Consider the following 22,626-nt stretch of genomic DNA (forward strand, 5'->3'; position numbering starts at 1 on the left):
GCACATCCTGTTCCTGTTAGACAAGTCCACCCTGTTTCTGTTAGACAAGGCCATCCTGTTCCTGTTAGATAAGGCCATCCTGTTCCTGTTAGACAAGGCCATCCTGTTCCTGTTAGATAAGGCCATCCTGTTCCTGTTAGACAAGGCCATCCTGTTCCTGTTAGACAAGGCCATACTGTTCCTGTTAGATAAGGCCATCCTGTTCCTGTTAGACAAGCACATCCTGTTCCTGTTAGACAAGGCCATCCTGTTCCTGTTAGACAAGTCCATCGTGTTCCTGTTAGACAAGCACATCCTGTTCCTGTTAGACAAGCACATCCTGTTCCTGTTAGACAAGTACATCCTGTTCCTGTTAGACAAGGCTATCCTGTTCCTGTTAGACAAGGCCATCCTGTTCCTGTTAGACAAGCACATCCTGTTCCTGTTAGACAAGGCTATCCTGTTCCTGTTAGACAAGCACATCCTGTTCCTGTTAGACAAGGCCATCCTGTTCCTGTTAGACAAGGCCATCCTGTTCCTGTTAGACAAGGCCATCCTGTTCCTGTTAGACAAGCACATCCTGTTCCTGTTAGACAAGTCCACCCTGTTTCTGTTAGACAAGGCCATCCTGTTCCTGTTAGACAAGGCCATCCTGTTCCTGTTAGACAAGGCCATCCTGTTCCTGTTAGACAAGGCTTTCCTGTTCCTGTTAGACAAGCACATCCTGTTCCTGTTAGACAAGGCAATCCTGTTTCTGTTAGACAAGGCCATCCTGTTCCTGTTAGACAAGTCCACCCTGTTTCTGTTAGACAAGGCCATCCTGTTCCTGTTAGATAAGGCCATCCTGTTCTTGTTAGACAAGTCCACCCTGTTTCTGTTAGACAAGGCCATCCTGTTCCTGTTAGATAAGGCCATCCTGTTCCTGTTAGACAAGGCCATCCTGTTCCTGTTAGATAAGGCCATCCTGTCCCTGTTAGACAAGGCAATCCTGTTCCTGTTAGATAAGGCCATCCTGTTCCTGTTAGATAAGGCCATCCTGTTCCTGTTAGACAAGCACATCCTGTTCCTGTTAGACAAGGCTTTCCTGTTCCTGTTAGACAAGCACATCCTGTTCCTGTTAGACAAGCACATCCCGTTCCTGTTAGACAAGGCCATCCTGTTCCTGTTAGACAAGCCTATCCTGTTCCTGGTAGACAAGCACATCCTGTTCCTGTTAGACAAGCACATCCTGTTCCTGTTAGACAAGCACATCCTGTTCCTGTTAGACAAGCACATCCTGTTCCTGTTAGACAAGCACATCCTGTTCCTGTTAGACAAGGCTTTCCTGTTCCTGTTAGACAAGCACATCCTGTTCCTGTTAGACAAGTCCATCCTGTTCCTGTTAGACAAGCACATCCTGTTCCTGTTAGACAAGCACATCCTGTTCCTGTTAGACAAGGCTTTCCTGTTCCTGTTAGACAAGCACATCCTGTTCCTGTTAGACAAGGCTTTCCTGTTCCTGTTAGACAAGCACATCCTGTTACTGTTAGACAAGCACATCCTGTTCCTGTTAGACAAGCACATCCTGTTCCTGTTAGACAAGGCCATCCTGTTCCTCTAAGACAAGGTCATCCTGTTCCTGTTAGACAAGTACATCCTGTTCCTGTTAGACAAGGCTTTCCTGTTCCTGTTAGACAAGTCCATCCTGTTCCTGTTAGACAAGCACACCCTGTTCCTGTTAGACAAGGCCATCCTGTTCCTGTTAGACAAGTCCATCATGTTCCTGTTAGACAAGCACATCCTGTTCCTGTTAGACAAGCACATCCTGTTCCTGTTAGACAAGCACATCCTGTTCCTGTTAGACAAGTACATCCTGTTCCTGTTAGACAAGGCTATCCTGTTCCTGTTAGACAAGGCAATCCTGTTCCTGTTAGACAAGGCTTTCCTGTTCCTGTTAGACAAGCACATCCTGTTCCTGTTAGACAAGTCCACCCTGTTTCTGTTAGACAAGGCCATCCTGTTCCTGTTAGATAAGGCCATCCTGTTCCTGTTAGACAAGGCCATCCTGTTCCTGTTAGATAAGGCCATCCTGTTCCTGTTAGATAAGGCCATCCTGTTCCTGTTAGACAAGCACATCCTGTTCCTGTTAGACAAGGCCATCCTGTTCCTGTTAGACAAGTCCATCGTGTTCCTGTTAGACAAGCACATCCTGTTCCTGTTAGACAAGCACATCCTGTTCCTGTTAGACAAGTACATCCTGTTCCTGTTAGACAAGGCTATCCTGTTCCTGTTAGACAAGGCCATCCTGTTCCTGTTAGACAAAGCCATCATGTTCCTGTTAGACAAGGCCATCCTGTTCCTGTTAGACAAGCACATCCTGTTCCTGTTAGACAAGGCTATCCTGTTCCTGTTAGACAAGCACATCCTGTTCCTGTTAGACAAGGCCATCCTGTTCCTGTTAGACAAGGCCATCCTGTTCCTGTTAGACAAGGCCATCCTGTTCCTGTTAGACAAGCACATCCTGTTCCTGTTAGACAAGTCCACCCTGTTTCTGTTAGACAAGGCCATCCTGTTCCTGTTAGACAAGGCCATCCTGTTCCTGTTAGACAAGGCCATCCTGTTCCTGTTAGACAAGGCTTTCCTGTTCCTGTTAGACAAGCACATCCTGTTCCTGTTAGACAAGGCAATCCTGTTTCTGTTAGACAAGGCCATCCTGTTCCTGTTAGACAAGTCCACCCTGTTTCTGTTAGACAAGGCCATCCTGTTCCTGTTAGATAAGGCCATCATGTTCCTGTTAGACAAGTCCACCCTGTTTCTGTTAGACAAGGCCATCCTGTTCCTGTTAGATAAGGCCATCCTGTTCCTGTTAGACAAGGCCATCCTGTTCCTGTTAGATAAGGCCATCCTGTCCCTGTTAGACAAGGCAATCCTGTTCCTGTTAGATAAGGCCATCCTGTACCTGTTAGATAAGGCCACCCTGTTCCTGTTAGACAAGCACATCCTGTTCCTGTTAGACAAGGCTTTCCTGTTACTGTTAGACAAGCACATCCTGTTCCTGTTAGACAAGCACATCCCGTTCCTGTTAGACAAGGCCATCCTGTTCCTGTTAGACAAGCCTATCCTGTTCCTGGTAGACAAGCACATCCTGTTCCTGTTAGACAAGCACATCCTGTTCCTGTTAGACAAGCACATCCTGTTCCTGTTAGACAAGCACATCCTGTTCCTGTTAGACAAGCACATCCTGTTCCTGTTAGACAAGGCTTTCCTGTTCCTGTTAGACAAGCACATCCTGTTCCTGTTAGACAAGTCCATCCTGTTCCTGTTAGACAAGCACATCCTGTTCCTGTTAGACAAGCACATCCTGTTCCTGTTAGACAAGCACATCCTGTTCCTGTTAGACAAGGCTTTCCTGTTCCTGTTAGACAAGCACATCCTGTTCCTGTTAGACAAGGCTTTCCTGTTCCTGTTAGACAAGCACATCCTGTTACTGTTAGACAAGCACATCCTGTTCCTGTTAGACAAGCACATCCTGTTCCTGTTAGACAAGGCCATCCTGTTCCTGTAAGACAAGGTCATCCTGTTCCTGTTAGACAAGTACATCCTGTTCCTGTTAGACAAGGCTTTCCTGTTCCTGTTAGACAAGTCCATCCTGTTCCTGTTAGACAAGCACACCCTGTTCCTGTTAGACAAGGCCATCCTGTTCCTGTTAGACAAGTCCATCATGTTCCTGTTAGACAAGCACATCCTGTTCCTGTTAGACAAGCACATCCTGTTCCTGTTAGACAAGCACATCCTGTTCCTGTTAGACAAGTACATCCTGTTCCTGTTAGACAAGGCTATCCTGTTCCTGTTAGACAAGGCAATCCTGTTCCTGTTAGACAAGGCTTTCCTGTTCCTGTTAGACAAGCACATCCTGTTCCTGTTAGACAAGTCCACCCTGTTTCTGTTAGACAAGGCCATCCTGTTCCTGTTAGATAAGGCCATCCTGTTCCTGTTAGACAAGGCCATCCTGTTCCTGTTAGATAAGGCCATCCTGTTCCTGTTAGACAAGGCCATCCTGTTCCTGTTAGACAAGGCCATACTGTTCCTGTTAGATAAGGCCATCCTGTTCCTGTTAGACAAGCACATCCTGTTCCTGTTAGACAAGGCCATCCTGTTCCTGTTAGACAAGTCCATCGTGTTCCTGTTAGACAAGCACATCCTGTTCCTGTTAGACAAGCACATCCTGTTCCTGTTAGACAAGTACATCCTGTTCCTGTTAGACAAGGCTATCCTGTTCCTGTTAGACAAGGCCATCCTGTTCCTGTTAGACAAGCACATCCTGTTCCTGTTAGACAAGGCTATCCTGTTCCTGTTAGACAAGCACATCCTGTTCCTGTTAGACAAGGCCATCCTGTTCCTGTTAGACAAGGCCATCCTGTTCCTGTTAGACAAGGCCATCCTGTTCCTGTTAGACAAGCACATCCTGTTCCTGTTAGACAAGTCCACCCTGTTTCTGTTAGACAAGGCCATCCTGTTCCTGTTAGACAAGGCCATCCTGTTCCTGTTAGACAAGGCCATCCTGTTCCTGTTAGACAAGGCTTTCCTGTTCCTGTTAGACAAGCACATCCTGTTCCTGTTAGACAAGGCAATCCTGTTTCTGTTAGACAAGGCCATCCTGTTCCTGTTAGACAAGTCCACCCTGTTTCTGTTAGACAAGGCCATCCTGTTCCTGTTAGATAAGGCCATCCTGTTCTTGTTAGACAAGTCCACCCTGTTTCTGTTAGACAAGGCCATCCTGTTCCTGTTAGATAAGGCCATCCTGTTCCTGTTAGACAAGGCCATCCTGTTCCTGTTAGATAAGGCCATCCTGTCCCTGTTAGACAAGGCAATCCTGTTCCTGTTAGATAAGGCCATCCTGTTCCTGTTAGATAAGGCCATCCTGTTCCTGTTAGACAAGCACATCCTGTTCCTGTTAGACAAGGCTTTCCTGTTCCTGTTAGACAAGCACATCCTGTTCCTGTTAGACAAGCACATCCCGTTCCTGTTAGACAAGGCCATCCTGTTCCTGTTAGACAAGCCTATCCTGTTCCTGGTAGACAAGCACATCCTGTTCCTGTTAGACAAGCACATCCTGTTCCTGTTAGACAAGCACATCCTGTTCCTGTTAGACAAGCACATCCTGTTCCTGTTAGACAAGCACATCCTGTTCCTGTTAGACAAGGCTTTCCTGTTCCTGTTAGACAAGCACATCCTGTTCCTGTTAGACAAGTCCATCCTGTTCCTGTTAGACAAGCACATCCTGTTCCTGTTAGACAAGCACATCCTGTTCCTGTTAGACAAGGCTTTCCTGTTCCTGTTAGACAAGCACATCCTGTTCCTGTTAGACAAGGCTTTCCTGTTCCTGTTAGACAAGCACATCCTGTTACTGTTAGACAAGCACATCCTGTTCCTGTTAGACAAGCACATCCTGTTCCTGTTAGACAAGGCCATCCTGTTCCTCTAAGACAAGGTCATCCTGTTCCTGTTAGACAAGTACATCCTGTTCCTGTTAGACAAGGCTTTCCTGTTCCTGTTAGACAAGTCCATCCTGTTCCTGTTAGACAAGCACACCCTGTTCCTGTTAGACAAGGCCATCCTGTTCCTGTTAGACAAGTCCATCATGTTCCTGTTAGACAAGCACATCCTGTTCCTGTTAGACAAGCACATCCTGTTCCTGTTAGACAAGCACATCCTGTTCCTGTTAGACAAGTACATCCTGTTCCTGTTAGACAAGGCTATCCTGTTCCTGTTAGACAAGGCAATCCTGTTCCTGTTAGACAAGGCTTTCCTGTTCCTGTTAGACAAGCACATCCTGTTCATGTTAGACAAGTCCACCCTGTTTCTGTTAGACAAGGCCATCCTGTTCCTGTTAGATAAGGCCATCCTGTTCCTGTTAGACAAGGCCATCCTGTTCCTGTTAGATAAGGCCATCCTGTTCCTGTTAGACAAGGCCATCCTGTTCCTGTTAGATAAGGCCATCCTGTTCCTGTTAGACAAGCACATCCTGTTCCTGTTAGACAAGGCCATCCTGTTCCTGTTAGACAAGTCCATCGTGTTCCTGTTAGACAAGCACATCCTGTTCCTGTTAGACAAGCACATCCTGTTCCTGTTAGACAAGTACATCCTGTTCCTGTTAGACAAGGCTATCCTGTTCCTGTTAGACAAGGCCATCCTGTTCCTGTTAGACAAAGCCATCATGTTCCTGTTAGACAAGGCCATCCTGTTCCTGTTAGACAAGCACATCCTGTTCCTGTTAGACAAGGCTATCCTGTTCCTGTTAGACAAGCACATCCTGTTCCTGTTAGACAAGGCCATCCTGTTCCTGTTAGACAAGGCCATCCTGTTCCTGTTAGACAAGGCCATCCTGTTCCTGTTAGACAAGCACATCCTGTTCCTGTTAGACAAGTCCACCCTGTTTCTGTTAGACAAGGCCATCATGTTCCTGTTAGACAAGGCCATCCTGTTCCTGTTAGACAAGGCCATCCTGTTCCTGTTAGACAAGGCTTTCCTTTTCCTGTTAGACAAGCACATCCTGTTCCTGTTAGACAAGGCAATCCTGTTTCTGTTAGACAAGGCCTTCCTGTTCCTGTTAGACAAGTCCACCCTGTTTCTGTTAGACAAGGCCATCCTGTTCCTGTTAGATAAGGCCATCCTGTTCCTGTTAGACAAGTCCACCCTGTTTCTGTTAGACAAGGCCATCCTGTTCCTGTTAGATAAGGCCATCCTGTTCCTGTTAGACAAGGCCATCCTGTTCCTGTTAGATAAGGCCATCCTGTCCCTGTTAGACAAGGCAATCCTGTTCCTGTTAGATAAGGCCATCCTGTTCCTGTTAGATAAGGCCATCCTGTTCCTGTTAGACAAGCACATCCTGTTCCTGTTAGACAAGGCCATCCTGTTCCTGTTAGACAAGGCCATCCTGTTCCTGTTAGACAAGGCCATCCTGTTCCTGTTAGATAAGGCCATCCTGTTCCTGTTAGATAAGGCCATCCTGTTCCTGTTAGATAAGGCCATCCTGTTCCTGTTAGATAAGGCCATCCTGTTCCTGTTAGACAAGCACATCCTGTTCCTGTTAGACAAGGCCATCCTGTTCCTGTTAGATAAGGCCATCCTGTTCCTGTTAGACAAGGCCATCCTGTTCCTGTTAGACAAGGCCATCCTGTTCCTGTTAGACAAGCACATCCTGTTCCTGTTAGACAAGTCCACCCTGTTTCTGTTAGACAAGGCCATCCTGTTCCTGTTAGACAAGGCCATCCTGTTCCTGTTAGACAAGGCCATCCTGTTCCTGTTAGACAAGGCTTTCCTGTTCCTGTTAGACAAGCACATCCTGTTCCTGTTAGACAAGGCAATCCTGTTTCTGTTAGACAAGGCCATCCTGTTCCTGTTAGACAAGTCCACCCTGTTTCTGTTAGACAAGGCCATCCTGTTCCTGTTAGATAAGGCCATCCTGTTCTTGTTAGACAAGTCCACCCTGTTTCTGTTAGACAAGGCCATCCTGTTCCTGTTAGATAAGGCCATCCTGTTCCTGTTAGACAAGGCCATCCTGTTCCTGTTAGATAAGGCCATCCTGTCCCTGTTAGACAAGGCAATCCTGTTCCTGTTAGATAAGGCCATCCTGTTCCTGTTAGATAAGGCCATCCTGTTCCTGTTAGACAAGCACATCCTGTTCCTGTTAGACAAGGCTTTCCTGTTCCTGTTAGACAAGCACATCCTGTTCCTGTTAGACAAGCACATCCCGTTCCTGTTAGACAAGGCCATCCTGTTCCTGTTAGACAAGCCTATCCTGTTCCTGGTAGACAAGCACATCCTGTTCCTGTTAGACAAGCACATCCTGTTCCTGTTAGACAAGCACATCCTGTTCCTGTTAGACAAGCACATCCTGTTCCTGTTAGACAAGCACATCCTGTTCCTGTTAGACAAGGCTTTCCTGTTCCTGTTAGACAAGCACATCCTGTTCCTGTTAGACAAGTCCATCCTGTTCCTGTTAGACAAGCACATCCTGTTCCTGTTAGACAAGCACATCCTGTTCCTGTTAGACAAGGCTTTCCTGTTCCTGTTAGACAAGCACATCCTGTTCCTGTTAGACAAGGCTTTCCTGTTCCTGTTAGACAAGCACATCCTGTTACTGTTAGACAAGCACATCCTGTTCCTGTTAGACAAGCACATCCTGTTCCTGTTAGACAAGGCCATCCTGTTCCTCTAAGACAAGGTCATCCTGTTCCTGTTAGACAAGTACATCCTGTTCCTGTTAGACAAGGCTTTCCTGTTCCTGTTAGACAAGTCCATCCTGTTCCTGTTAGACAAGCACACCCTGTTCCTGTTAGACAAGGCCATCCTGTTCCTGTTAGACAAGTCCATCATGTTCCTGTTAGACAAGCACATCCTGTTCCTGTTAGACAAGCACATCCTGTTCCTGTTAGACAAGCACATCCTGTTCCTGTTAGACAAGTACATCCTGTTCCTGTTAGACAAGGCTATCCTGTTCCTGTTAGACAAGGCAATCCTGTTCCTGTTAGACAAGGCTTTCCTGTTCCTGTTAGACAAGCACATCCTGTTCATGTTAGACAAGTCCACCCTGTTTCTGTTAGACAAGGCCATCCTGTTCCTGTTAGATAAGGCCATCCTGTTCCTGTTAGACAAGGCCATCCTGTTCCTGTTAGATAAGGCCATCCTGTTCCTGTTAGACAAGGCCATCCTGTTCCTGTTAGATAAGGCCATCCTGTTCCTGTTAGACAAGCACATCCTGTTCCTGTTAGACAAGGCCATCCTGTTCCTGTTAGACAAGTCCATCGTGTTCCTGTTAGACAAGCACATCCTGTTCCTGTTAGACAAGCACATCCTGTTCCTGTTAGACAAGTACATCCTGTTCCTGTTAGACAAGGCTATCCTGTTCCTGTTAGACAAGGCCATCCTGTTCCTGTTAGACAAAGCCATCATGTTCCTGTTAGACAAGGCCATCCTGTTCCTGTTAGACAAGCACATCCTGTTCCTGTTAGACAAGGCTATCCTGTTCCTGTTAGACAAGCACATCCTGTTCCTGTTAGACAAGGCCATCCTGTTCCTGTTAGACAAGGCCATCCTGTTCCTGTTAGACAAGGCCATCCTGTTCCTGTTAGACAAGCACATCCTGTTCCTGTTAGACAAGTCCACCCTGTTTCTGTTAGACAAGGCCATCATGTTCCTGTTAGACAAGGCCATCCTGTTCCTGTTAGACAAGGCCATCCTGTTCCTGTTAGACAAGGCTTTCCTTTTCCTGTTAGACAAGCACATCCTGTTCCTGTTAGACAAGGCAATCCTGTTTCTGTTAGACAAGGCCTTCCTGTTCCTGTTAGACAAGTCCACCCTGTTTCTGTTAGACAAGGCCATCCTGTTCCTGTTAGATAAGGCCATCCTGTTCCTGTTAGACAAGTCCACCCTGTTTCTGTTAGACAAGGCCATCCTGTTCCTGTTAGATAAGGCCATCCTGTTCCTGTTAGACAAGGCCATCCTGTTCCTGTTAGATAAGGCCATCCTGTCCCTGTTAGACAAGGCAATCCTGTTCCTGTTAGATAAGGCCATCCTGTTCCTGTTAGATAAGGCCATCCTGTTCCTGTTAGACAAGCACATCCTGTTCCTGTTAGACAAGGCCATCCTGTTCCTGTTAGACAAGGCCATCCTGTTCCTGTTAGACAAGGCCATCCTGTTCCTGTTAGATAAGGCCATCCTGTTCCTGTTAGATAAGGCCATCCTGTTCCTGTTAGATAAGGCCATCCTGTTCCTGTTAGATAAGGCCATCCTGTTCCTGTTAGACAAGCACATCCTGTTCCTGTTAGACAAGGCCATCCTGTTCCTGTTAGATAAGGCCATCCTGTTCCTGTTAGATAAGGCCATCCTGTTCCTGTTAGACAAGGCCATCCTGTTCCTGTTAGATAAGGCCATCCTGTTCCTGTTAGATAAGGCCATCCTGTTCCTGTTAGACAAGCACATCCTGTTCCTGTTAGACAAGGCCATCCTGTTCCTGTTAGATAAGGCCATCCTGTTCCTATTAGACAAGGCCATCCTGTTCCTGTTAGACAAGGCTATCCTGTTCCTGTTAGACAAGGCCATCCTGTTCCTGTTAGATAAGGCCATCCTGTTCCTGTTAGATAAGACCATCCTGTTCCTGTTAGACAAGGCCATCCTGTTCCTGTTAGACAAGGCCATCCTGTTCCTGTTAGACAAGGCCATCCTGTTCCTGTTAGACAAGGCCATCCTGTTCCTGTTAGATATGGCCATCCTGTTCCTGTTAGATAAGGCCATCCTGTTCCTGTTAGACAAGGCCATCCTGTTCCTGTTAGATAATGCCACCCTGTTCCTGTTAGACAAGGCCATCCTGTTCCTGTTAGACAAGGCCATCCTGTTCCTGTTAGACAAGGCCATCCTGTTTCTGTTAGACAAGGCCATCCTGTTCCTGTTAGACAAGGCCATCCTGTTCCTGTTAGACAAGCACATCCTGTTCCTGTTAGACAAGCACATCCTGTTCCTGTTAGACAAGGCCATCCTGTTCCTGTTAGACAAGGCCATCATGTTCTTGTTAGACAAGGCCATCCTGTTCCTGTTAGACAAGGCCATCCTGTTCCTGTTAGACAAGGCCATCCTGTTCCTGTTAGACAAGGCCATCCTGTTCCTGTTAGACAAGGCCATCCTGTTCCTGTTAGACTAGGCCATCCTGTTCCTGTTAGATAAGGCCATCCTGTTCCTGTTAGATAAGGCCATCCTGTTCCTGTCAGACAAGGCCATCCTGTTCCTGTTAGACAAGGCCATCCTGTTCCTGTTAGACAAGGCCATCCTGTTCCTGTTAGACTAGGCCATCCTGTTCCTGTTAGATAAGGCCATCCTGTTCCTGTTAGACAAGGCCATCCTGTTCCTGTTAGACAAGGCCATCCTGTTCCTGTTAGACAAGGCCATCCTGTTCCTGTTAGACAAGGCCATCCTGTTCCTGTTAGACAAGGCCATCATGTTCTTGTTAGACAAGGCCATCCTGTTCCTGTTAGACAAGGCCATCCTGTTCCTGTTAGACAAGGCCATCCTGTTCCTGTTAGACAAGGCCATCCTGTTCCTGTTAGACAAGGCCATCCTGTTCCTGTTAGACTAGGCCATCCTGTTCCTGTTAGATAAGGCCATCCTGTTCCTGTTAGATAAGGCCATCCTGTTCCTGTTAGACAAGGCCATCCTGTTCCTGTTAGACAAGGCCATCCTGTTCCTGTTAGACAAGCTGTTTGCCTAGACACCAACACCTACCTGTACCTGTATCTAAGGATGCCTTCCAAATGGCACCCTATTCCCTATGGAGTGCGCTGCTTTCTGGGTGACATTTGGGATGCATCCTAACTTTTTCTGCATTTTTTTGACTTATTAGTACTTCTTATGCAGTATCATTATGCAGTATAGTTATGTATTATCATTATGCAGTATCATTATGCAGTATAGTTATGCAGTATCATTATGCAGTATAGTTATGCAGTATTATTATGCAGTATAGTTATGCAGTATCATTATGCAGTATAGTTATGCAGTATAGTTATGCAGTATAGTTATGCAGTATTATTATGCGATATAGTTATGCAGTATCATTATGCAGTATAGTTATGCAGTATCATTATGCAGTATAGTTATGCCGTATCATTATGCAGTATAGTTATGCAGTATCATTATGCAGTATAGTTATGCAGTATCATTATGCAGTATAGTTATGCAGTATCATTATGCAGTATAGTTATGCAGTATAGATATGCAGTATCATTATGCAGTATCATTATGCAGTATAGTTATGCAGTATCATTATGCAGTATCATTATGCAATATCATTATGCAGTATCATTATAAATATAATAATAATAATAATATGCCATTTAGCAGACGCTTTTATCCAAAGCGACTTACAGTCATGCGTGCATACATTTTTGTGTATGGGTGGTCCCGGGGATCGAACCCACTACCTTGGCGTTACAAGCACCGTGCTCTACCAGCTGAGCTACAGAGGACCACTGCAATATATTGATGCAGTATCGTTATGCAGTATCATTATGCAGTATCGTTATGCAGTATAGTTATGCAGTATAGTTATGCAGTATCATTATGCAGTATCATTATGCAGTATAGTTAATGCGTATCATTATGCAGTATAGTTATGCAGTATCATTATGCAGTATCATTATGCAGTATAGTTATGCCGTATCATTATGCAGTATAGTTATGCAGTATCATTATGCAGTATAGTTATGCAGTATCATTATGCAGTATATTATGCAGTATAGTTATGCAGTATCATTATGCAGTATAGTTATGCAGTATCATTATGCAGTATAGTTATGCAGTATCATTATGCAGTATAGGTATGCAGTATAGTTATGCAGTATCATTATGCAGTATTGATATGCAGTATAGTTATGCAGTATCATTATGCAGTATAGTTATGCAGTATCATTATGCAGTATCGTTATGCAGTATCGTTATGCAGTATCGTTATGCAGTATAGTTATGCAGTATCATTATGCAGTATAGTTATGCAGTATAGTTATGCAGTATCTTTTCAAATGTGTTGCATGACCTGCTTTCTGTACTTCATGGATGAGTCGAACCCTGACCCTGACCCTGACTCTGTCTCTGACTCTGACTCTGTCTCTGCATTGTCGTAACGTAATTGTACATATTTTCTAAATGTACAATATTTTCTAAGTTGTTGCATGCCCTGATCTCCATACTTCTGTACTTTATGGAGGATTCCGATTCATTGTTACAGTTTTGCTGAATGATTAATTATCTGCATGGCCATTTGTCTAACAATGCTGAAAACAATACGCTTTAGATTTCCTGAAAGAGCTTTGCATTTCATGATACACACTAAACTGATGATAATCATGATTTAATTTAAGCTGGAAAAGTAAATAGGGAATGAACATATCCTGTTCAAGCCTTGTGTAGGATGTCCGTTTGGTTTCTATATCTGGGCTGACCTCTGCAATAACAACATCTCTTTGGGGACAGTGTGTGATGGACAGACAGACTGGCTGTGTGTTTCTTTCTCTCTTTCCTCTGCATGTCGCTGGCGATGACTAAAGCTTGCTTTGAAGCGGGGGTTTAAAGCCGTCCAGGGGCGTGGGCTCCTCCTACTTCCTCCTCCTTCCTCCTTCCTCCTCCTCCTCCATCCTCCTCCTTCCTCCTCCTCCTTCCTCCTCCCTCCTCCTCCTCCCTCCTCCTCCTTCTTCCTCCTTCCTTCCTGTCTCCCTTCTCTCTTTCACCACACTCACTCCTCCTATTCCCACCTGAGCACTGACACACCCCTTCCATCTGTCTTTTCCTACCCAGAATTCCCTACCAACCCGCCACCTGGGGACCGTGAGATCCCGCAGGAGCAGCACAATGCGGGAGCCGCCATCGGGGGCGCCGTGGGCGGGGTCGTCCTGTTAGCTGCTGCCGCCACCCTGCTCTTCGTGTTCCTGCGCCGCCGCCAGCGCACCTTCAAGGGCGACTACAGCACCAAGAAACACGTGTTTGGGAACGGCTACAGCAAGGCCGGGGGCCTGTCTGCTCACCCTCCCATCCCCAATAACCTGCAGTACCCAGACGACTCGGAGGACGAGAAGAAGCCTGCCCAGATCGCTGTGACCGGAGGGTTCCAGGCAAGCCAGTGTGATTTTGACAGAGACGCGGAGGACTTGAAGAGGTCCTATTTCACGGTGGACGAAGGAGAGAGCCGAGATTACGACAAACAGACTCTGGCTTTCCAGTACGACCCCGAGCCGGAGATAGCCGACGATATGGTGTCCCAAACCGATGGCTCTGTAATTTCAAAGAAAGAGTGGTATGTGTAGGGGCATGCAACAAACAACCAAACCAAACCAACCTCCCGTCCCACCCCTCTACCATCCCACCACCACCACTACCACCCCCTCACCTCCATTAACCAACCTCCCGTCCCGTCCCTCTACCATCCCACCACCACCACCCCCACCCCCTCACCTCCATTAACCAACCTCCCGTCCCGTCCCTCTACCATCCCACCACCACCACTACCACCCCCTCACCTCCATTAACCAACCTCCCGTCCCGTCCCCCTACCATCCCACCACCACCACCCCCAACCCCTCACCTCCATTAACCAACCTCCCGTCCCGTCCCTCTACCATCCCACCACCACCAACCACCCCCCTCACCTCCATTAACCAACCTCCCGTCCCGTCCCTCTACCATCCCACCACCACCACCCCCCACCCCCTCACCTCCATTAACCAACCTCCCGTCCCATCCCCCTACCATCCCACCACCACCACTACCACCCCCTCACCTCCATTAGTCATCCCCCGTCCCTCCTTTCATCTCAGACATTCAGTCCAGTGCCTCCCCCCACCCCCACCCCCCCCGCCCCCCAGCCCATCAGAACCCAGTCAATTAAAACCACATAAAAAAATGCAGTGTCAACTCCTAAAGAGCATGCAACAACACATCAACATGTCAACAACAACATTACATCAACATGTCAAGACAACATTACATCAACATGTCAACAACAACATTACATCAACATGTCAAGACAACATTACATCATGGTTTATCGAAATTCCATTAGACGAAACTGCAAATAATGCACAACACGGTTTGTCATTGGACCATGCACAACACGGTTTGTCATTGGACCATGCACAACACGGTTTCTCATTGGACCATGCACAACCGCCATTGACTTTGGAAGGCCAGAAAGAAAGTGTGATCTGGTCGCTTGGAAAATACTGGTGGATTATTATTTTGTGTATATTTTTTCATGATATTATAAATGTATTACATGTATTAAAAAGAGACTTGGTAGAGATGAAGGTATTTGAGAAAGTCCAACACTGAATACATCATGTTCCATTAATATTCTCAGCACCTTTTCTGCTGTTAGTTATGGGTTCAACTAGGGGTCAAGGTGATCAGTAACTAGGGGGTACAGTAACTAATGGGTACAGTAACATGTCAATCAAAACAACAGGTTGATATACTGTAGTTATCTGATTGTGTTGTTTTCAGAGAATAAGATGTCTGCCATGACAGCCCCTTCTCCTCTCCCTGGCCCTGTATTGACTAGCAACACTACACAACAGTACAAGACTGGGTTTAACCCAATGATGTACAGAACCAGTCAAAAGTTTGGACACACCTACTCATTCAAGGGGTTTTCTTTATTTTTATAATAGTGAAGACATCAAAACTATGAAATAACACGTACGGAATCATGTAGTAACCAAAAAAGTGTTAAACAAATATTTAGAATTCATACTCTTGGCATTCTCTCAACCAGCTTCACCTGGAATGCTTTTCCAACAGTCTTGAAGGAGTTCCCACAGATGATGAGCACTTGTTGGCTGCTTTTCCTTCACTCTGCGGTCCGACTCATCCCAAACCATCTCAATTGGGTTGAGGTTGGGGGATTGTGGAGGCCAGGTCATCTGATGCAGCACTCTATCACTCTCCTTGGTCAAATTTCCCTTACACAGCCTGGAGGTGTGTTGGGTCATTGTCCTGTTGAAAAACAAATGATAGTCCCACTAAGCCCAAACCAGATGGGATGGCGTATCGCTACAGAATGCCATACTGATTAAGTGTGCCTTGAATTCTAAATAAATCTCAGACAGTGTCACCTGCAAAGCACCCCCACGCCATAACACCTCCTCCTCTATGCTTTACGGTGGGAAATACACATGTGGAGATCATCCGTTCACCCAGACCGCGTCTCACAAAGACACAGTGGTTTGAATAAAAAATCTCACATTTTTACTCCAGACCAAAGCACAAATTTCCACCGGTCTAATGTCCATTGCTCGTGTTTCTTGGCCCAAGCAGGTCTCTTCTTATTATTGGTGTCCTTTAGTAGTGGTTTCTTTGCAGCAATTCGACCCTGAAGGCCTGATTCACTTAGTCTCCTCTGAACAGTTGATGTTGAGATGTGTCTGTTACTTGAACTCTGTGAAGCATTTATTTGGGCTGCAATTTCTGAGGCTGGTAACTCTAATGAACTTATCCTCTGCAGCAGAGGTAACTCTGGGTCTTCCATTCCTGTGGCGGTCCTCATGAGAGCCAGTTTCATCATAGCGCTTGATGGTTTTTGCGACTGCACTTGAAGAAACTTTCAAAGTTCTTGAAATTTTACGTATTTATATATTGACTGACCTTTATGTCTTCAGGTCGCAGTTGTAAAAAAGAACTTGTTCTCAACTGGTTTACCTGGTTAAATAAAGGTGAAATAAATTAATTAATACAATTCAAGTAATGATGGACTGTCGTTTCTCTTTGCTTATTTGAGCTGTTCTTGCCATAATATGGACTTGGTCTTTTACCAAATAGGGCTATCTTCTGTATACCCCCCTACCTTGTCACAACACAACTGATTGGCTCAAACACATTAAGAAGGAAAGAAATTCCACAAATTAACTTTTAACAAGGCACACCTGTTAATTGAAATGCATTCCAGGTGACTATCTCATGAAGCTGGTTGAGAGAATGCCAAGAGTGTACAAAGCTGTCATCAAGGCAAAGGGTGGCTATTTGAAGAATCTCAAATATAAATATATATTTGGATTTGTTTAACACTTCTTTGGTTACTACATGATTCCATATGTGTTATTTTATAGTTTTGATGTCTTCACTATTATTCTACAATGTAGAAAATAGTAAAAATAAAGAAAAACCCTTGAATGAGTAGGTGTGTCCAAACTTTTGACTGGTAGTGTATATAAACCCTGGATTGCTGATGCTATGTATTGGCCAATGAGAGGCTTTGAAGCCACCGGTCGGCCATATTGGCACTCAACCAGAAGAAGCATTTCTCCATAGGAATGAATGGAATTCTACAGTATTTCAATTAAATGTTTCAAGGACAAAATTACATCTATTTAAGTACTGTTTTGTTGTAGTGGTGACAGTAACATTAGTAGTTTCTAAAAATTATAATTTAAAGCTGCAATATGTACGTGTTTTGGGTGACCTGACCAAATTCACATAGACATCTGTGTTATAGATATGTCATTCTCATTTAAAGCAAGTCTAAAAAGTGGTAGATATGTTCTACAGTGAGGGGGAAAAGTATTTGATCCCCTGCTGATTTTGTACGTTTGCCCACTGACAAAGACATGATCAGTCTATAATTTTAATGGTAGGTTTATTTGAACAGTGAGAGACAGAATAACAAAAAAAAAGAATCCAGAAAAATGCATGTCAAAAATGTTATAAATTGATTTGCATTTTAATGAGGGAAATAAGTATTTGACCCCTCTGCAAAACATGACTTAGTACTTGGTGGCAAAACCCTTGTTGGCAATCACAGAGGTCAGACGTTTCTTGTAGTTGGTCACCAGGTTTGCACACATCTCAGGAGGGATTTTGTCCCACTCCTCTTTGCAGATCTTCTCTAAGTCATTAAGGTTTCGAGCCTGACGTTCGGCAACTCGAACCTTCAGCTCCCTCCACAGATTTTCTATGGGATTAAGGTCTGGAGACTGGCTAGGCCACTCCAGGACCTTAATGTGCTTCTTCTTGAGCCACTCCTTTGTTGCCTTGGCCGTGTGTTTTGGGTCATTGTCATGCTGGAATACCCATCCACAACCCATTTTCAATGCCCTGGCTGAGGGAAGGAGGTTCTCACAAGATTTGACGGTACATGGCCCCGTCCATCGTCCCTTTTATGCGGTGAAGTTGTCCTGTCCCCTTAGCAGAAAAACACCCCCAAAGCATAATGTTTCCACCTCCATGTTTGACGGTGGGGATGGTGTTCTTGGGGTCATAGGCAGCATTCCTCCTCCTCCAAACACGGCGAGTTGAGTTGATGCCAAAGAGCTCGATTTTGGTCTCATCTGACCACAACACTTTCACCCAGTTCTCCTCTGAATCATTCAGATGTTCATTGGCAAACTTCAGACGGCCCTGTATATGTGCTTTCTTGAGCAGGGGGACCTTGCGGGCGCTGCAATATTTCAGTCCTTCACGGCGTGGTGTGTTACCAATTGTTTTCTTGGTGACTATGGTCCCAGCTGCCTTGAGATCATTGACAAGATCCTCCCGTGTAGTTCTGGGCTGATTCCTCACTGTTCTCATGATCATTGCAACTCCACGAGGTAAGATCTTGCATGGAGCCCCAGGCCGAGGGAGATTGACAGTTCTTTTGTGTTTCTTCCATTTGCGAATAGTCGCACCAACTTTTGTAACCTTCTTATCAAGCTGCTTGGCGATGGTCTTGTAGCCCATTCCAGCCTTGTGTAGGTCTACAATCTTGTCCCTGACATCCTTGGAGAGATCTTTGGTCCCTTTAAGAGTGTGCTCCTAATCTCAGCTCGTTACCCGTATAAAAGACACCTGGGAGCCAGAAATCTTTCTGATTGAGAGGGGGTCAAATACTTTTTTCCCTCATTAAAATGCAAATCAATGTATTACATTTTTGACATGCATTTTTCTGGATTTTTTGTTGTTATTCTGTCTCTCACTGTTCAAATAAACCTACCATTAAAATTATAGACTGATCATGTCTTTGTCAGTGGGCAAACGTACAAAATCAGCAGGGGATCAAATACTTATTTCCCTCACTGTATCTGCGTTATTTCTATTCTTCCCGTTCTTAAGTTTAGTTTTTTGCGTCTTTTACTTTCGGTTTTGTACACCAGCTTCAAACAGCTGAAAATACAATATTTTTTGTTATGGAAAATATGTTTCACAGCGGTTTAGATGGTACAATGATTCTAAACCAGGAAATGGCGGAGCGATTTCTGCATAGTGCATCTTTTTAAAAAATGATATCCAATTGGTAGTTACAGTCTCCCATCGCTGCAACTCCCCTATGGACTCGGGAGAGGCGTAGGTCGAGAGCTATGCGTCCTCTGAAACACGACCCTGCCAAGCCGCACTGCTTCTTGACACACTGCTCGCTTAACCCGGAAGCCAACCGCACCAATGTGTCGGAGGAAACACCATCCAGCTGGTGACTAAAGTCAGCTTGCAGGCGCCCGGGCCGCCACAAGGAGTCGCTAGATCACTATGGGACAAGGAACTCCCAGCCGGCAAACCCTAACCCGGACGACGCTGGGCCAATTGTGTGCCGCTCTATGGGACTCCTGATCACGGCCGGTTGTGATTCAGCCCGGGATCGAACCCAGATCTGTAGTGATGCCTCAAGCACTGCGATGCAGTGCCTTAGACCGCTGCGCCGCTCGGGAGGCCTGCATAGGGCATCTTTAAGAAAATATTTTCCTTTTTTATTTGTATGTTTAGCTCACATAATATAATGTGAAAGCATGCATTAAGGTGTCTGTTATAGAATAAATGTTGCAAAAACAAATGTAGACATTAATAAATGCATTTTTAAAGCTTCCAAAATATTTTTTACAACGGTGGAGGAGTGCCAAGAAACAGCGCCCCCTGTAAGTAATCCAGTGTATATATAAATCATTTAACCATGGATTACAGCCCCCTGCATAGTATACTGTAAGAGTACTACAGAGTATAGTAGTGTAGTACAGAGTATACTATGTATTTTGGCCTCGACCCACACTCAGTTGAGAAACACACCATGTATGTTCTAGATGCATTCCAAAGAGATGCCTGGTGGTTATTACTCTGAGAGCTGAGGCACATGTCAACACAACAAGCCATATGGGCATTAATACATAGAGGACTAGAGGAGATGCCAGTACATGTAGAACGACAATGTGTCGGAATGTGCCCTAGTTTTAGTTTCAGATGCTGAGTTGTTTTGGCGCCATCTTAGTTTGGCCATTTTAGCTCCAGTGGTGAGAAGGGAGAAGGTCCTGCTGTCCTGAATCATCCTACATTTCAGTTGGTCCCACATTCACTCTGTGTGACATCTTCACTTGTTAAGGGGTGCAGCGGCTTCATGTCATGTATTTTCAACATACAGAACAGCGATGCTTCAATTATGCTCTGAGAAATGCCATTTAATAATCTGTATCTTAAACCTGTTGTTTAGTGATCATAATTATGTTATTATTGCTCTATTTTATTTTAATTTTAGCAAGTGTGTGTTAAAGAGTTTGCAATGCCTTGTGATTCCCACAGAAGACTTGTTTCGATAGTGACTTTGGGTCTGTGGTGACCGTAGGACTGGCCCTAAGGCACTAAGGTACTAAGTTACCTCCACTCACACCACCTTCTAACAGGAGCCTCCAATGGACACTATGGATTTGAGGAGTGTTAAATGTGGGTGTGGACTCTGCCTACAGAGAGACGTTTCTTTCAAGGTACAGAAATATGATGATAAATGCTGTCTATCTGAATTTAACAACAGATGTTTTTTTGTTTTCTTTCTGTTTAAATATATATCAATCGCAACATCTCTATATGGATTAAAATGGGAGAAAAACCAAACAAAAAGAGGTTCCTCTTGCCCGACAGCAGAACTGTAGATGGATCCTTTAGAGGGGATTGTATTAGTTGACTTTTAAACCCACAATATCTGCTGCCAGTAGCTGCGGTCCACAGCATAACAGTCTTTTAAACCCACAATATTTGCTGCCAGTAGTTGCAGTCCACAGCATAACAGTCTTTTAAACCCACAATATTTGCTGCCAGTAGCTGCGGTCCACAGCATAACAGTCTTTTAAACCCACAATATCTGCTGCCAGTAGCTGCGGTCCACAGCATAACAGTCTTCAGTAGCTCTGGTCCACAGCATAACAGTCTTCAGTAGCTCTGGTCCACAGCATAACATTCTTCAGTAGCTCTGGTCCACAGCATAACAGTCTTCAGTAGCTCTGGTCCACAGCATAACATTCTTCAGTAGCTCTGGTCCACAGCATAACATTCTTCAGTAGCTCTGGTCCACAGCATAACAGTATTCAGTAGCTCTGGTCCACAGCATAACAGTATTCAATAGCTCTGGTCCACAGCATAACAGTCTTTGTTCTCACAGTTTTGAGGTGAACATTTTAAACTGCTAGCAGAATATTATTATTGTGAAAAAATCAATGCAAAATATGTAAGTACGAGTGGGAAATCTGTCAAGCGATGGACATCAAAACATAGAGAAGCCATACTGGCTGACTTTAAACTGGTTTAAGCCTTATTTTATGCATATGATTTTATGTGAGGGTGGGCGGGAGTGGAAGTATGGATGTGTGTAGTGTTTCCTTTTAGATAGTCTATGTGTTCACTGATCAGCTCAGAGGAGAGGAAAAACTTTGCTAGTGTCTGTAGGGAGGAGGGGTGTGGTGTGGTGGGCAGTCAGTGGCTGACAAAAGGATTTCATCATTCTGTAGAGACAAAAGACCAAGGTTGCTTCCCAAATGGCTCCCTATCCTGGATAGTGCACTATGTATAACCAGTATAACCCACTATAGGGTGCCATTTGGAACGCATCAACACTTAGTGTTGCATGTTTCTTGGCAGACCCAGCAACAAAGACATGGGCTGAGCATATGACAGTCCAGTCTCTCTGTGTTTGAATAAACATGTTGATTATGAACCACCAGCATTATGTGTTACCCTTAAAAGATGTCAACACAATAATAACTACATGGAAATGAAAGCTTTTTTACTTTTAATATGAATTTTATTTTAATTGGAATGATTTTAGTAACCACATACAAAACTCATTATGAAAGGGATCATCAAGATATGTAACTTTCAAAATACAGAAATATGATCATCATCATATGATGCTACGTTTTGAATCTTATGAGGCTAAATGCAATAATACGGGCCATTGTTCTGTATTTTGAAAGTTACATATCTTGAAAACTTGATTGATGACATGCAAAACATTTTGGGACTGTATCAACAATTAACTAAACAAACAAATACCATGGGTGGGGTTCTCCTTTAATATAGGTATTGTGGTGACATTAAGGAACCACGTGATTCTAAAACAACGTAGGCATTGATGTGGCCATTGGTGTTGTCATTGAGTCCATTCTGATTGGGGAATAAAATATTGTCTTCTTTTTGATTATCCATATGGTGAGGGTGTTTTTATATCATTGATTGTGATGTCATTCCCTCATTCTTCAGCTCTTTTGTATACAATAGCTTTAGGTCTATAGACTTCAGCTCAGCATTCCATTGTAAATAATGTATATAATATTGAGGTTGAGATTATAGATTGCTTTTATTTAGGGACAACTGCAATAGGGACCTTCCTCAATGTACAATATTCCTATTTTGACTGCAAAATAATAGAGAAAGAACAACTATGATTCCCAAAATGTTTTACAAGAATCCCAGTTGGAAGATTGCCAGATTCAGGAGGGAAGAAGAAGGAAAGAATCCTCCAACCAGGATTTCAGGAAAACCTAAACATTTTAGGGAAATTGCCGTAATTTTGCAACCTTAACTAGGAAAGTTAGATTGAGTTGATATGGATAGATTATTATTACCATCATCTTCTTCCCTCTTAATCTGTCAACTCCAGTACCGTAGGTAGGTTGCAAAATTACTGTACATTTTCCCAGAATTCCCAGGTTTTCCAGAAATTCTGGTTGCAGGGTTCCGGATTGTCTGCTTCTTCCCTCCTGATTCCAGAAATCCAGGGAATCTTGGGAAAGTTACACAAATGTTGCATCCCTAACAGTAAGGTTTTGATATGCTGACGATATCAGCTATTATTGTCACAGGGCCGATGCATACCGTACCTTGACTTTGTAAATAATTAAC

At 44.5% G+C, this 22,626-nt stretch overlaps 1 protein-coding gene across 2 annotated transcripts in view; it reads left to right on the forward strand.

Annotated features, from left to right (window-relative positions):
* nectin1b (nectin cell adhesion molecule 1b) overlaps positions 1-22,626 on the forward strand; it is a 568,693-nt gene that overhangs the window by 187,322 nt on the left and 358,745 nt on the right. The window contains exon 6 of one of the 2 annotated variants that reach the window (XM_045213154.1): positions 13,303-14,022. The exons of the other annotated variant lie outside the window; for it this stretch is intronic. Within the exon in view, the coding sequence (XP_045069089.1) occupies positions 13,303-13,808 (506 nt within the window). The 3' untranslated portion in view covers positions 13,809-14,022. Of the gene's footprint in view, positions 1-13,302; positions 14,023-22,626 lie in introns of those variants that run through there. 2 annotated transcript variants of the gene reach the window in all.

This window comes from Coregonus clupeaformis, unplaced genomic scaffold (assembly GCF_020615455.1).
Source record: "Coregonus clupeaformis isolate EN_2021a unplaced genomic scaffold, ASM2061545v1 scaf0082, whole genome shotgun sequence".
Taxonomy (NCBI): Eukaryota; Metazoa; Chordata; class Actinopteri; order Salmoniformes; family Salmonidae; genus Coregonus; species Coregonus clupeaformis.